Source organism: Zootoca vivipara, chromosome 11 (genome assembly GCF_965207765.1).
Source record: "Zootoca vivipara chromosome 11, rZooViv2.hap1.1, whole genome shotgun sequence".
Taxonomy (NCBI): domain Eukaryota; kingdom Metazoa; phylum Chordata; class Lepidosauria; order Squamata; family Lacertidae; genus Zootoca; species Zootoca vivipara.
In genome coordinates this window covers 999,880-1,013,515 of record NC_142594.1, presented here as the reverse complement: position 1 = coordinate 1,013,515, position 13,636 = coordinate 999,880, and the positions used below count along the sequence as shown (strand labels likewise).

The following is a 13,636-nucleotide window of genomic DNA, read 5'->3' as shown; positions in this document are numbered from 1 at the left end:
ACCAAGCTGTATGGGAAACGGCCCTACTAGAAAAACTAACCAGTAAGCTGAAACTGACACGGGGACAAACAGAAGAAGACAGCTTCACCCCAGTATGGTTCCCTTCATCACTTATACAGCCCAACAAGACAATGACAAAAACTTACTGTCAGCATACAAATCAATATGGCTAACCTAATCAAAACATCCTCCCTCCCCACTCACACGAGAAAATGAAGACCATCACAGCCAACCACAAATGAGCAATCACACCCTAAGACGAATCCCGACCTCTCTCACCAACAGAGAAGCACAAACAAACAACAGAGAACCTGCACAAACGACGCTGACGCCGAACCCCTACACATAACAAGAAAAACAGAAACATTGACAATCCACCACACCCAACTCCCCATCCCACCCACCTCTTTCCCCCCTCCTCATAATGTCTCAACAAGTAAAATTGAAGTGTAAAACTGATGCATGAGACACTGCACTACCTTTGTAACCCCAAAAAATCCTTAATAAAAATAATTATTAAATAAAAAATTAAAAAACCGTGCAGTGATCTGCTTCTCTTCTTATGAAATAAGACATTAATCAGGAATCTAACGACCGTAAGGGATCTGCTCAGTTCATCATCATTCAATAAATTAATTTATTTGGTTTCCTGCGTCTTGTCAGCAATAGTGGATACAGGAATCTGGACCGAGCAGCCGAATGAACTGGGCAACAAAAAAGTATGTGGTGTAGAAATTCTACAGAGCCACTGTTACAGTCGCATAGAAGGGAGATCTGGCCGTTGGAGAATCTGTTACCCATAACATTTGGTGGAAAAGCATTGAATCTGGCCTTTATAAAGGCATACCTATGCGTCGCCACAGATAAAGTTGTTAGATAAGATGGTAATTTCATTGAGGGTGTTAAACCAAGATTTATCAGAGAACAGGTGCCACAGCCCATCAAGGTATTGGACTGGAGATCAATCTCCTTTAGTTTTTGAGTGACAGCTCTCTTGGCTGAGACTAAGTCCAATTCCAATAGTTCAAATGGGGATAGCCCAAGGGACACAAGTTTCGAGTGTGTTCCCTTTGCCCAAGGGCTGGGAAAATCATCTCTCCAGAGACAGTGAATCAGGTGGAGATTGGGGAGTCTATGCCATAATGCCAACCAGTAACCGAAGATGCGTTTCCAAAGAGGGTTTTCTAATGATGTAACATTAAGTTCCAGGCGTATAGCAGAGTTGCTTACACACCGGGGTAGTTTTAGTAACCTTCTCAGAAACTGGTTTTGGATTACTTCCAAAGAGAGTAAATTTACAGAGGACCCCCATAATGGGATTGTGTATGCTAATGTCGCAATCACCTTGGCATTGAAAACTTTTAGCACAGATGGAACGTGGGCAGCTCCGTCTGAAAAGAAAAAGCACAAAAGTGCAAAGGAAAGGGCTTTAGATCGGTTTGATGCATAGGTAAGATGGGCCTTCCAGCCCATATTATTTTGTAAAAAGACACCTTAATACTGAAATTTGAAGACCTGCTCAATAGATTTTCCATCTATTCTCTAGTTATAGGTTCTCAGGCTTTTTGAGAAAATTAAGACTTTGGATTTGGCATGGTTTATTGTAAGAAAACTGGATTTGCAGTATGAACCAAAAATTGTTAGTGCTCTCCTAAGACTGACTCTTGTGAAGGATAGGATCACTGCATCGTCTGCATAGAGTAAAAGAGGACAACAATATTGGGCAAGGCGTGGGGCATGAATAGTTTCCTGTGATTCTATCAGAGGCATCCTCATATCACTGATAAAAAGAAATGGGGCAAGGATACATCCTTGGCGCACTCCTCTATTAATAGGTACTGAATTTGTGAGGTCGCCAGCAGGGGTAAGTCTTACCCTGGCAGCTGACCCATTATGCAGTTGAGTTATCAGCCACAAAAGCCTTTTGTCAATTCCCCATCGGGCTAGTTTCTCCCACAATAGTTCTCTGGGAATACTGTCAAATGCAACCTTTAAATCAAATAAAGGCCGCACAACGTTGGCCTCTGTTTGGGGAAGAGTATTTCCGGGCTAGATGGTTTTATGCACTAGAACATACTGAGCAAATATTTGGTTTTTCTTCAGCTGTGAATTGGAAACACAATGCTCATCATTTCATGACCAAAGGGGCAGAGAGTGGGGGTGGTCAGAGACATTGTGAAAAGTAGGGAAATACCTCTAGGGTGCCACTACATCCATGCACAAAACAAAATGACAGATAATAGAATCATAGAATTGTAGAGTTGGAAGGGACCCAAAGGGTCATCTAGTCAACCCCCTGCAATGCTGGAATCTCATCTAAAGCATCCATGGCAGATGGCCATTCCACCTCTGCTTAAAAACCTCCAAGGAAGGAGGGTCCACCACCCCACATGGGAGTCCATTTCACTGTCGAACAGCTCTTAGTACTGTCACTGAGGAGTTTCCTTCGATGAAATTGACCAGGCAATGGCTTGCAGTTAAGCAACTTAAATCTTGCTCTGGAACTGGCTGAGAATGTTTTCAGACTCATTACGGTGCCTGCCACATGGCTGTGGGAACAGCAAAGAGATCCACTGCATCCCCGGCAGAGTTGTTCAATGTGGCCTGAAGGCTGGTCATGCCTGACCTGGAGCATGTGATGGCTACCTGGAATTGGCTGGCTAAACATTTTGAAGATAAAGTTGCTTGGGACTGCGATGGTGCAGATGCTGCTCCTGTGGGCATGCCAACTCAGGTGACCAACATTTTATCAAAGCCACTGTTGAGGGATCAGTTCCAGTTAATGCAACCTGGCTATAGGTGTAGGATGCTTGCAATGATACATCCAGATCCAGCCATCTGCTCATTAGGTACTTGTCCGCCCTGGCTTATGAAACGGAACTGAAATGGGGTGGCTGATGGCCTCAGAGGTGTGGTAGTCATAGCTTTGCATGATAGTGTGCTGCTACCTGATCTGAAAGAGGCTTTAAAAGCCCACTCTTTATCCAATGGAGTGTAATAACTATAGACTAGTTGGTGATTATAGCTCAAGAAGCATCCCAATACGTAGAGAACAAACAGGCAAACCACTTTTCAAAATATATAGTTTGTTTTCTAGTTTTAATAGCTCCAGCTGCAACAACATAAACCTAAAATCTGACTAAAATAAATATTGCTGATCTATTTAATCCAGACCTTTATTTTTTCATGGTCAAGCTCTTAAAACAATGTGTTATGCAAATCTTTAGCAGACACAATTTGTGGATAGCACCAATAGGCTCTCACCTAGGAACATTTCTCCCAATCCCTAGAATAGTTTTGTGTTTAATTGAAAATAATAATAAAGTGTCAAATGAACAGATAAAGGAATACACATACATTAAAAATCATTAAAAGATTAATGGCCCATCTGAAGAATGAGGACAGGGGCAAGGCTGACACATAATATTGAATCGAACTTTGTTGCTGTATGTGTGAAAACCTGAGAGAAGACTGGGTTTCTTGCACATTTGAATAACTTGTTATAGGTTCTATTTTTATTAAAGCTACCATAATTAATAAAAACCATAGCTGATTGATAAAACTAACATATTATTAATCAGAAAATTACATGATTAAACTTGTCCTAAAAAAATTGGGCAACTATCTATATACATAAAAATGTAAAAGGTGCATGTTTGTACTTGATGACCTGTCTCCAAAACCACTTGACCGATTGCGTTGAAATTTGGACACAACGTTCCAGTCCAAATTGCAAGTGTTTGCATAAACTTAGATTACACAGATGTGACACCTGTTACAGGTAAAAACATGATTTTGTGAAAAAAAAGCTCCTTCCAGTGGATGTCAAAGGAACAGACTGTGATGGCCTGGGACTCGGGCTCGGACTCAGAGCTGGAGAAATCACAGCCTGTACTGGATGAACCTAGTCTGGGGCCTGTTCCTGAAGAGCCTCAGTCTGCTCAGGTTCCCCCTCAACAAGCACCAGCTGGGGCCTGAGCCTGTCCTGGCTCCAGGTGCTGAGAATACCTCATTGCCAACAGCTGGTCCACTACCGGCTGGGTCGGCTCCTGGGTCCAGTAACCCTCCAGCGTCTCCCGAGCTGCAGAGACTCAGGGCTGAGAGGAGGAGAGACCTGAGTACTCGCAGGAGGAGTGCTCGTCTTCAGGCGAGGCAGAGTGGTGAGTCATCGGGGGATCGGGATCGACCATTACCTTGTCAGAGATAAAAGGCGGTCAGACCCTGCCCCAACATTGCTGCTTGCCAGACCTTGCCTGTGTTCCTGCTCCTGACCTCGCCTAGTTTCCTGCCCGGCACCCTGCCTCAGCTTCATCAGACTGACCCCTTGTTAATTCCTTAGACTTCAGACCGGTCCTGGACCTTGCCTCTGACCAGCACAGATGCCATTCATGTAGTAACACCCCACCCCACCCCACCCACCCCTCCTACTACTACTACCTCACCAGGCTGTCCCTCCCCCACCTCCAACGCCGCCTCGCCAGGCCTCCAGACCCATGGCAGGTCCCAAAGCTGCCTTAGCCACCTCCAACGATGACACGAGAGGCAGGCAGCCTGGACCCTGCCACCACCGATGCCCACGCCACCTCCACAACCAGGCCAGGCCTCGAGAACCAGGTCAGCCCTCCAGACCCAGGCCACTCCCTGAAACCACCTCTGCCATGGGGGAAATGGGAGACCCTCCCCAACATGACCTACAGGTACCCCCTACCCCCTCACCCACCAGGATCCACCGGGGGACCTGCACAGAACCTCCCTGAACTGCAAATCCTTATATGGGGGGGGGGGGACAGATGGGGGTCGGGGGTCATATCCTCCCCCTGTCCTGGGAAATGGGGACCCTGACTGAGCCACAGCAACGCATGGCAGGATACAGCTAGTATTAAATGAAATTAAAGTAATAAAGGGATACAAACTACAATTAGATTAACCAAGTATATTATTTTGGCGACCTAAGTCTAACAAAAGACACAAACATGATAAAATACCATTTTGGTAATGATATGGATAACAATCTGTGCAAACTGGGAAACTAATAACCCAGTTGTGAAATTCACCAATATGGCGAAGGTTAGAAAAGCAGTTTTTTGAAAAACTTTTTTTAAAAAATGGAACAGGGTTGTTAGGTACTGGTTGAAAAACCGGGGGGGGGGGGATGTACATTACTGGATCCATTGTAAAAGGAGTAATATTGTATCTAATACAATTATGTTAAATTGTTCTGATGCTCCACTGCTGATAGAGCAGCACTAGTTACCAATTTGATACTGGGCCAGGGTCAAGGTTTTTGTGCTAATTCACAGGGTCCAAAACAATCTCGGTCCAATCTGACTCCCTAATAGAGGTTTAGCAGGAGTCATCCCTGTATTGTTCAGGCAGGCCTTTGGAGCTTCAGATTCTTTGCCATCCAGCTTTTACTGTGTTTGATGTTCCTATTGTTTTTTGTTGTAGTACTGTGTTTTCAGGCTGTATTCCACCTTGCAATATTTTATATGAAAGTATGGTTTTAAAATATTTAAACAAATAAATAAAATACATACAATTCAAAAAATATTAATTGCATGAGTAAAAACAAACATTCTGGAGCAAAACTTGCTCTGTTTCTAAAAGCAGGACACATATGAGTTGATTAATCTAACTGATAAAGCACAGAAGTCCTACATAGACATTTGCAAGATGTGGAAAACTTACATTAAAGCAAGTATAGATTTCTGTAATTTTAAATATCACACCCAAGTCATGTGAAACAAAATGGATTAAAATAGATTTTAACATGAATTGATCAGATCAAATGCTATCTTAGAATCCTAGACAGGTCTTGCGCCCTCCACTGTTACATATGCTTTATGTCACCTTTCTACTGAAAGCAGATTTCATGTCCATTAAAGGTGAAACTTCCATATCCTACAAATCCAGACACCATTTCCCCTGTTTAGGACTACAAGCTCAACCTCAGAATGCAAGACGATCCTGCATAGAAAAAATAGTCCATACTCCTTTCAGAATTGGTATACATGTTAAGGTAGATTAGGTATGGGGAATACTTTCAGTATACTAGTTGATTTCATAGAATCGTAGAGTTGGAAGAGACCACAAGGGCCATCCAGTCCAACCCCCTGCCAAGCAGGAAACACCATCAAAGCATTCTTGACATATGCCTGTCAAGCCTCTGCTTAAAGACCTCCAAAGAAGGAGGCTCCACCACACTCCTTGGTAGCAAATTCCACTGCCGAACAGCTCTTACTGTCATTTACCTGACAGGAAAATATTGTTAATCTGTCTAGCATTTGATTGCACTCAAATATTGTGTGTCAAGGCCCCATGACCCACAGTTACCTAGCGACAAAGTATTTAGGTTTATGGGTTCAATTAGACCACAACTTTACTGGTTACTGGTGTGAGTGGATTGGTTTAGGCAATGGGTGAAGTCAGGCTATATCACGACTCCCATCCATCTGCAGGGAGGTTGTTAAGGTTAAACCACCAATAGGGGGAGCCTGATGGCTTACATCAAATAGGGGCACCCCGAGGGGTCCCCGTTAGGGTCATGGCATGCCCCTAGCTCACGTCCGGGCATCAGACAGGACCCACACCCCCAGATCCCCAGGATACCCTTAATGAGGAGGGGCAGACAGAGGCTACAACTTCACTCCAACCAAACAAAGGCTTACCCAATGCCTAACCACACAAAGTTGTGACGATTGCTACCAGGTAGGTGAAAACCAAATGGTTGGTGCCAATTTGCAAAGTGGAAAAAATTCCTCAACGGCCCCAACAACTTGGCAGCTGAAATTTGTCCACAGCAAGGTCATGTCAGAGCAAATCAAGATAAAAGATCAGGTGGATTGGAAGATCCAGCAAAAGGACGAGAGAGGAGGGGGCCCCAGCCGCACCACAGTTGAATTTCCTCTGGCTACTCCCCCACCGGTGCTGATTGGCCAGCGGGGCCACACGGGGCTTGGTAGCGCCCAGTATCGGTGATGGGCAGGGATGGCACAGGGGGGGCATCAACTCACCACCCTCACACCAGATCACTGCAGGGGGCCAGATGCTTGGCTGCAACACCGCCCACCGAAAAAAGTGAGCAGACTTGTCAAATATGTCGTGAAGCCAAGAATGCCCATGTGTAGGCAGTCTTTCTTTCTTTTCTTTTTTTTACTGTCTCATATTGTCAAACTCAAGTAAATGTTTCTTCTCTCCAGGTTTGCTGATGTCTGGAAGCACACAAACCATTTTTTTTGGGGGGGGGTCTATTAAATGTGCTATGTGTGCATTAGTAGTTAAATTTATTTTTTTATTTTAAAAAAAATCATAGTGGTGTGAACTATCCAAAGGATTCAAGAATAAAAGCCAAGACTAACTGTTCAATGTCTTGAATATTATTAATATACATTTATATTCACATAACACTTTTGACAAAAATAGTTGATCACAATAGTGTAGAATTTCATATCATTGTCTCATAACAGTTAACTAAATTAAGCTTAAATCTTAAAAAAATACACTTCTTCTAAACTAACAGGAATAATTACGTGCCAACATCTGACTACTGCCTGGTTAAAAATCAAGTGTTTTTGACCAGTTTAATTACCAATGTGAACTACATGATCCACAGATTCCCCTCAATCCTGCAATTCTTTTCAGAAAGAAAATTATTTCAGGGGCAGAACTGCTACCGTAACTTGTGTATTCCAAAGCCCTATACAGACTCTAGTTGCCACTGAGGAGGAAATCAAATCACAAGTCAGAAAATAGCCATCATGACTGAACATCATCACAGTTCAAGCAGCTGAATGAAAATTAACAGATATTTTGAAAAGGATTCTAAATATAAATAAGCAAGCAGTGGCATTTTTTGGGGAAAGCAAAAGTGAATTTGGAAAACGCAGCAGTAGTTGGGCTTTCATTCATTGGAACAATATTTCATTCTTTCTTTCATGGGCAACATCAAAAACTTAACAGTCTTCCCCCTCGTGCTCAGTGGAGTAAAGGATAGTCACACATTTTTGCACAGCATGAAAGACATATGAAAACAACAAAATAAAAGCCTTGTGGTGTTGTGTGATAGGCGTGAGAGATTCAGTGATTATATAGTCACCTATTATACTGGATGCAAATTGGAGTACCAATTCAAAACAATATATGTGATTATAGCATTAGATTTAAATTCTTGTCAGCTACCTGAAGCAATGCCTTCAACAACATTTTGCCAGTGACATCCTGAACCATGGTCTCAGCCTGCAATTTAACTCTTCTTGTAACACAGTTGGGGGAAATGCTAATCCTGTGACAACACAAAATGTATTACATTATAGATTATTCTTGCTGGGAGTGTGTTAACTAGGAAACATTGCAAATCAACATTTCCTTTCATTTTAACAGGCTCTAAAAGCTGCCACCTCAATCACTTGATAGGTTATCACATTTTCATCTTGTGACAGGCATATTCTTTATTCAGTGCTTTAAACAAAAAGCAGAGATAAACAGTAAATTGCAAGAACTCAGGCCAGGATTCCTGGCCCAAGTTCTTGGAATTTACTGTTTATTTCTGGACTTCACCAAGAACTCCAATTTCTACAGTTAAACAAAAAGCAAGCAACAGAAGCAGAGTTGGATATACACAGTCAAATACAAAACAATTGACTATTACTGTACAATGTCATATCAAAAAATACATATATCTGTTCAATGGGATATGGCAGACACCTACATTTTGCCACATTCCTGGTGTAAGTTTCTGGAATGCTATTCATCTAGAAATTTCATCCTCCTTGGTAGAGAGAATCTTCAAAGAATTCAAAAGCTGTTTCTTTAGTACAGAACAGTCTTTCCCCCCAATGCATTCACTCATCTCTCCTGATCTCACAACTGCCAAGAGAATCTCTCAATGCCACAAAATACCCCTGCCTACTGCTTTGCCCTCTAGCCACATCTTTGACTGATATTTACCCATCATCCTGTTGGTTTGCTCTAAAGTTTGTCTCTATAAATATCTAAAATCCTTTCAAAGCCGCATTTAATGCAATCAGTAACCCAAGTAAATGCTATTAGGACATGGATATCTGCTGACTCTTCCACATGTATCCAGTTTGCATGTACAGGTTCTTTATAACAATGTAAATTATCATTGCAAACAGTGTCGGCTCCAGTGTTTAGCAATGCCAGGCATTTGCCAGTGTTGTAATAGCATCAAGGGACCCACATCACAAGCAGAGATGCCGCTCTCATTTTCCCCAGAACCTCAAAGAAGGCCAGATACAGGAGGATACTCAATCTGCATGCTCAATTGCTCATGCCCTATGTCTTCCAGGTAAAGAGAAACCTCAAAATCATGAAAGCTACACCAAAATACATTTAACTCATACAGCTCTTTATTTAACCAGGGATTATATTTGGATAACCTTGCCCTGTTTTGGATGCTAAATGGGACATACACCCATTAAAACTTCCTTTTAGATGCCTCTCTGGGCTTTCTGATTACATGTGAGGAAACAAAATAAGCTATTTTGTTCCTTTAAAGTAATTCTTCTCCTTTAAAGCAAGTTATGTTCTGTTTTGTAATTCTCACTTAAAATGGGTTATTTTCTTGGTCAGAAAATGATGACTTCATTTACTGAGCTGGTACACAAGAGTGCAGCCCTCCATATAACAACAGAGGTAACTAAAAACAGAATGGAAAGACAGTTAGACTGATGAAATGGTTCCATGATACCAGCCTGACATAGATGGCCTTGCTTTTGATTAACTCAAATATGTATAATTTTTGCTTTTCTATATAGTACATGTGGAAGACTCCTCATTATTTCAAGGCACCCAGTCAGCTACTTTCAATTGGATTGTGCCAATTGTTTCCTGTCTAATGTAGTCAGAGGAAATTACCATTCCAGAAACCCTCTCCCTTTCATAATGTGAGTAAGTTCAATATTTATACCTTGAGTAATTTATAAAAATGCTTACACCTTGCTTTCAAAACATTATAGGAAACACTAGCTTCCAGTAATAACTTTTAGCCCCAATGCAAAATATGTATACTCACAAATAAGTTACATTGATCTAAATAGGATTTACTTCCAAGTAAGTTTGATAGTTTGAAGCCTAAACACTTACTAGGGAGTTCCATTAATCTCCTGAATAACCTGAACAGAAGACAACCATGCAGACAATAGAGTTGGAAAACTGTTAAGTACGATAATATATATATATCCACAGGAAACGGTAGAGAAATTTTGCTGCTTTGTTCATTTTTTAAAAGAGAGCAGATGCAATTCAAGGCTGCGCACTCACACCTAGGTGTGGAGGAGAAATCTGAAGCAGTTCACATTTAAAGAACCCATCCAACTGACATTTTGGAAACAACAGGCAACCAAAACACAGCCATCCGTTGACATTTATATTAGGAAACAACGGCAGGCAAAAAGGTAGATTTGACAAAACGATATTCAAAAATGTGTTTATTATGAGAAATGCACACTAAAATGCTGGCAAATTTTCATGAGGCTTGAATTTAAGATTGGAAAAATCAGCAACCAGCATGTGAACTCCTGCCTGTTCTTATTATAACAAGCTTTTGAGAACTGACAGCTTTTAATGAAAGGCTGGCTGCTGTTCTGTTTTTATGGTAATTGTCTTCATGTTTTAAAAAGTTATTATATTTTTATATATAGCATTTATTCTATAAATGCTTAATTTTTTTATTTATTATTGTTCTCCCTAACAACCCCCCCAATGTTTTTAGCTGTTCCAATTTTATATGTAAGCCGCCATGAGTCCCTTTCAATGAAAAATGTAGGGTATAAATAAATATATAAGAATATCAGAAGAAACCGAGAGAACACAGATTCCTCCATCCCCACCCACATGACTTGAAAAGCATGTCCCTTTGGGCACAAAATGTTGTGGGATTTCATAAATATGTAAATTTTATTGTACAACTGAAAACTGGGCTGTTGGCACGTGCTTTGGCACAGAAATCTATTCTTTGAAGTTCAACTGTTCACATATTTTCTCTCAACCTCTCAACCATGCACTTAAAAATAGACTACCAGATAATCTGGGTAAATCATAAAGCTCAGCTTATCCCTCCCCCCATGCTTCCCTCCCTCCCTCCAAACACACAATTTATTTTGTCCACCAGCTCAGTAGCAGTGAGCCAAGAGTAATCTTGTAAGCTGTCTACATGCGTCTCCTTATGTATTTGGTGTGAGCACATATATGTGATCCGTGAGCATGTGTCCAAAATCCAGAAAGATTCAACCACAATAACCAGCCAGTATAACTTCCCCTCTTTCACTGTGGGTGATGTTTGTGTGTCATGACAGTCTTAGTCAGCCAGAGAAAATAGAATCAGAAAGCACCATGGAAGAAAAAGGCTGTTTTGTTTCCACCTATATTATTATTCTGAAAATTAGATTCGCCCAAGCCAACAGCATCTGTGAACTGCCAAAACAACAGACAAGCAAACCATCTCCCACCTGCATCCTCTCTCTTCCCCCCAGCAAAGATTCAGAAGAGCAGACGGGGGCCTCAAATCTTGAAACCTCCCCTGCTCTCTTCTCTCCTTTCCAGCTCACGTCCGTTAGGCTGCGGACACCTGAGGAAACCCTGCAGAGCCATAAATAGCGGCCGGCGGGCGGGGGGGGGGGCGGATTTGCAACAGCACATTCCTGAAGATGCTGTAGAGCAGCAGCTCCGCCACGGGATTAATGGGCGAGAGAGAGAGGGAGGGACGGAGGGAGCCTGTGGGGGGAGGGCGGCGGAGAGAGGCACGGGCAGCTGCTATGGGGAAGCAGAGAGAAGGGGGGCTGAATGAGAGGGTTCCCGAAAACATCCGCTTGCCTATATGGAATTAGAGATGGGAAGACAAAGGGCTCCATCAAAATATCTTCTACGCGATTTAAATTAAAAAGAAACTTTCCCCCCCTGTCCAACCTCATTCGCTGTCAGCTTTCCGCTGTCCATGTTTATCCCATTTAAACTACGAGTATAACTCTGCTATCTCGTTGAAAACTTGGCGATATATGCCTTCTCTCTCTGCACATTATACGGTGTCCGTATCATCTTGGGCATAGATAAGCTGTTTTCAGCAGTTCCACAAACAGCAAACACTTAATAAACCACACACATTTTAAGCACCCTGTTCCTCCACAAAAGCAGCCATGTGCTGCCAGACATTCATTCTCTTTCTCCTTCACCCACACAATTCAGCGCACCCATTTCCCACTGTATCAGCTATAGGCAGAAAACACGCAGCTCGAGCTATTTTCTCGACCCCCAAGCCCAGTTTGCAGACCCCAGGGGCATCTTCGAGCGAGCAGCATCCCCGACAGCGAAACCCGGGCGGGGCAGCCCAGATAAGGCCATGTGCAAAGCCAGCTCTTTGGCGATGCCCCGGGAGGCGCCCGCCATCTCAGCCCCGGACTGAACGGAACTTCCTCGGCAGCTTTCTGGAGAGGCCCTTGCGACGAAGCGCAGCCCGGCCGTGCCCCGTCGGTCCTCCTCGGTCCCTGCCCACCCGCCCGCCCGCCCGCCGGGCGCACGCACTCACCGTCCTCCAGAGCGGCTGCCTCTTGGCGCTAGCCGAAGTGAGCGCGACGATGAGGTGCGAGACGGCCACGACGCCGCCGAAGACGATGGCCAGGAGGGTGCGCACGGGCAGCAGCGCGTACGAGAGGAAGGTGACCAGCAGCAGCTGCCACATGCCCTGCTCGGGGGCGCTGGGCGGCTCGGCGCCGTGCGCGCTCAGCGAGAAGGGGCAGCACAGGAAGGCGAAGGTGAAGCTGAAGAGCAAGGTGAGCTTGACGATCTGCTGCAGCTGCGTGACCTGCAAATACTTGACGTTGGTGACGATGAAGAGCGAGAGGAAGATGATGCAGTGCACCGGGTGCGAGCCCTTCGAGATGGTGAGTCCCGGCGCCGACAGCAGCTCCTGCAGCGCCAGGCTGCCCGTCAGCGCGATGAGCACGGCCAGCGCCTTCAGCGTCGACGTCTGCTCCAGCTTCAGGTTGTAGTTCTGGAAGAGCGACTCGAGCTCCTTGCACGAAAACTGCTCCTCGCACGCCGACGCGCCGTCCAGCAGCGCCGCCGCCGCCGCCCCTCCGACGGCCGCTGCCGCTCCCGGGGCGCCGCCGCAGCTCTGGCTGCCCGCCGCTGCTGGCGCTGGCCCGGGAGGAGAGGAGGCAGCGGAGCAGCGGCGGCGGCAGCAGCAGCAGCAGGAGCCGCAGCTGCGGAGGCACTTCTTCTTGCTCGCCTTCCTGGCTTTCTGAAACGGCAGGTCCTCCATGGCCAGGCCATTCATAAACCCGGCGGGGAAGAGAAGCGAGGCTCTGGGGCCGCCGCCGCCGCCGCCGCTGCCGCCGCCGCTCCCGTTCTGCTCATGGAAGAGGCGGGGCGGGCGGGGCGGGCGGCGGCCTTTCGGCGAACGCGGGAAAACGGCAGTGACAGCGGCAGCAGCAAGTCAGCCCCTCCGAGCCGCTGCGAGGAGGCGCCAAGGGCGAGGGATCCCGCGCCGGACGCCTCTTGCGCGACTAGCGGCGTTGGCGCTGCGCGCGCGAACGACCACCCGCCAGGAAAATCCTCCGGCTGCCGGCCAGGCGCGCAGTCCGCAGGGTGGGCAGCATGGGCAACGCGGCCTGAGAGCAGC

At 45.0% G+C, this 13,636-nt stretch overlaps 1 protein-coding gene across 3 annotated transcripts in view; it reads right to left on the bottom strand.

The window, feature by feature from the left end:
- The window catches only part of ADCY1 (adenylate cyclase 1), a 175,123-nt gene extending 161,822 nt beyond the window's left edge, over positions 1-13,301 (bottom strand). For all 3 annotated transcript variants that reach the window (XR_015946466.1, XR_015946465.1, XM_035101384.3), the window contains exon 1: positions 12,542-13,301. Coding sequence is in view for 1 of the 3 variants with exons in the window: in XM_035101384.3 (XP_034957275.1) it covers positions 12,542-13,291 (750 nt within the window). In the remaining 2 variants the exon portion in view is untranslated. The remainder of the gene's footprint in view (positions 1-12,541) is intronic.
- Positions 13,302-13,636: the final 335 nt, after the last annotated feature.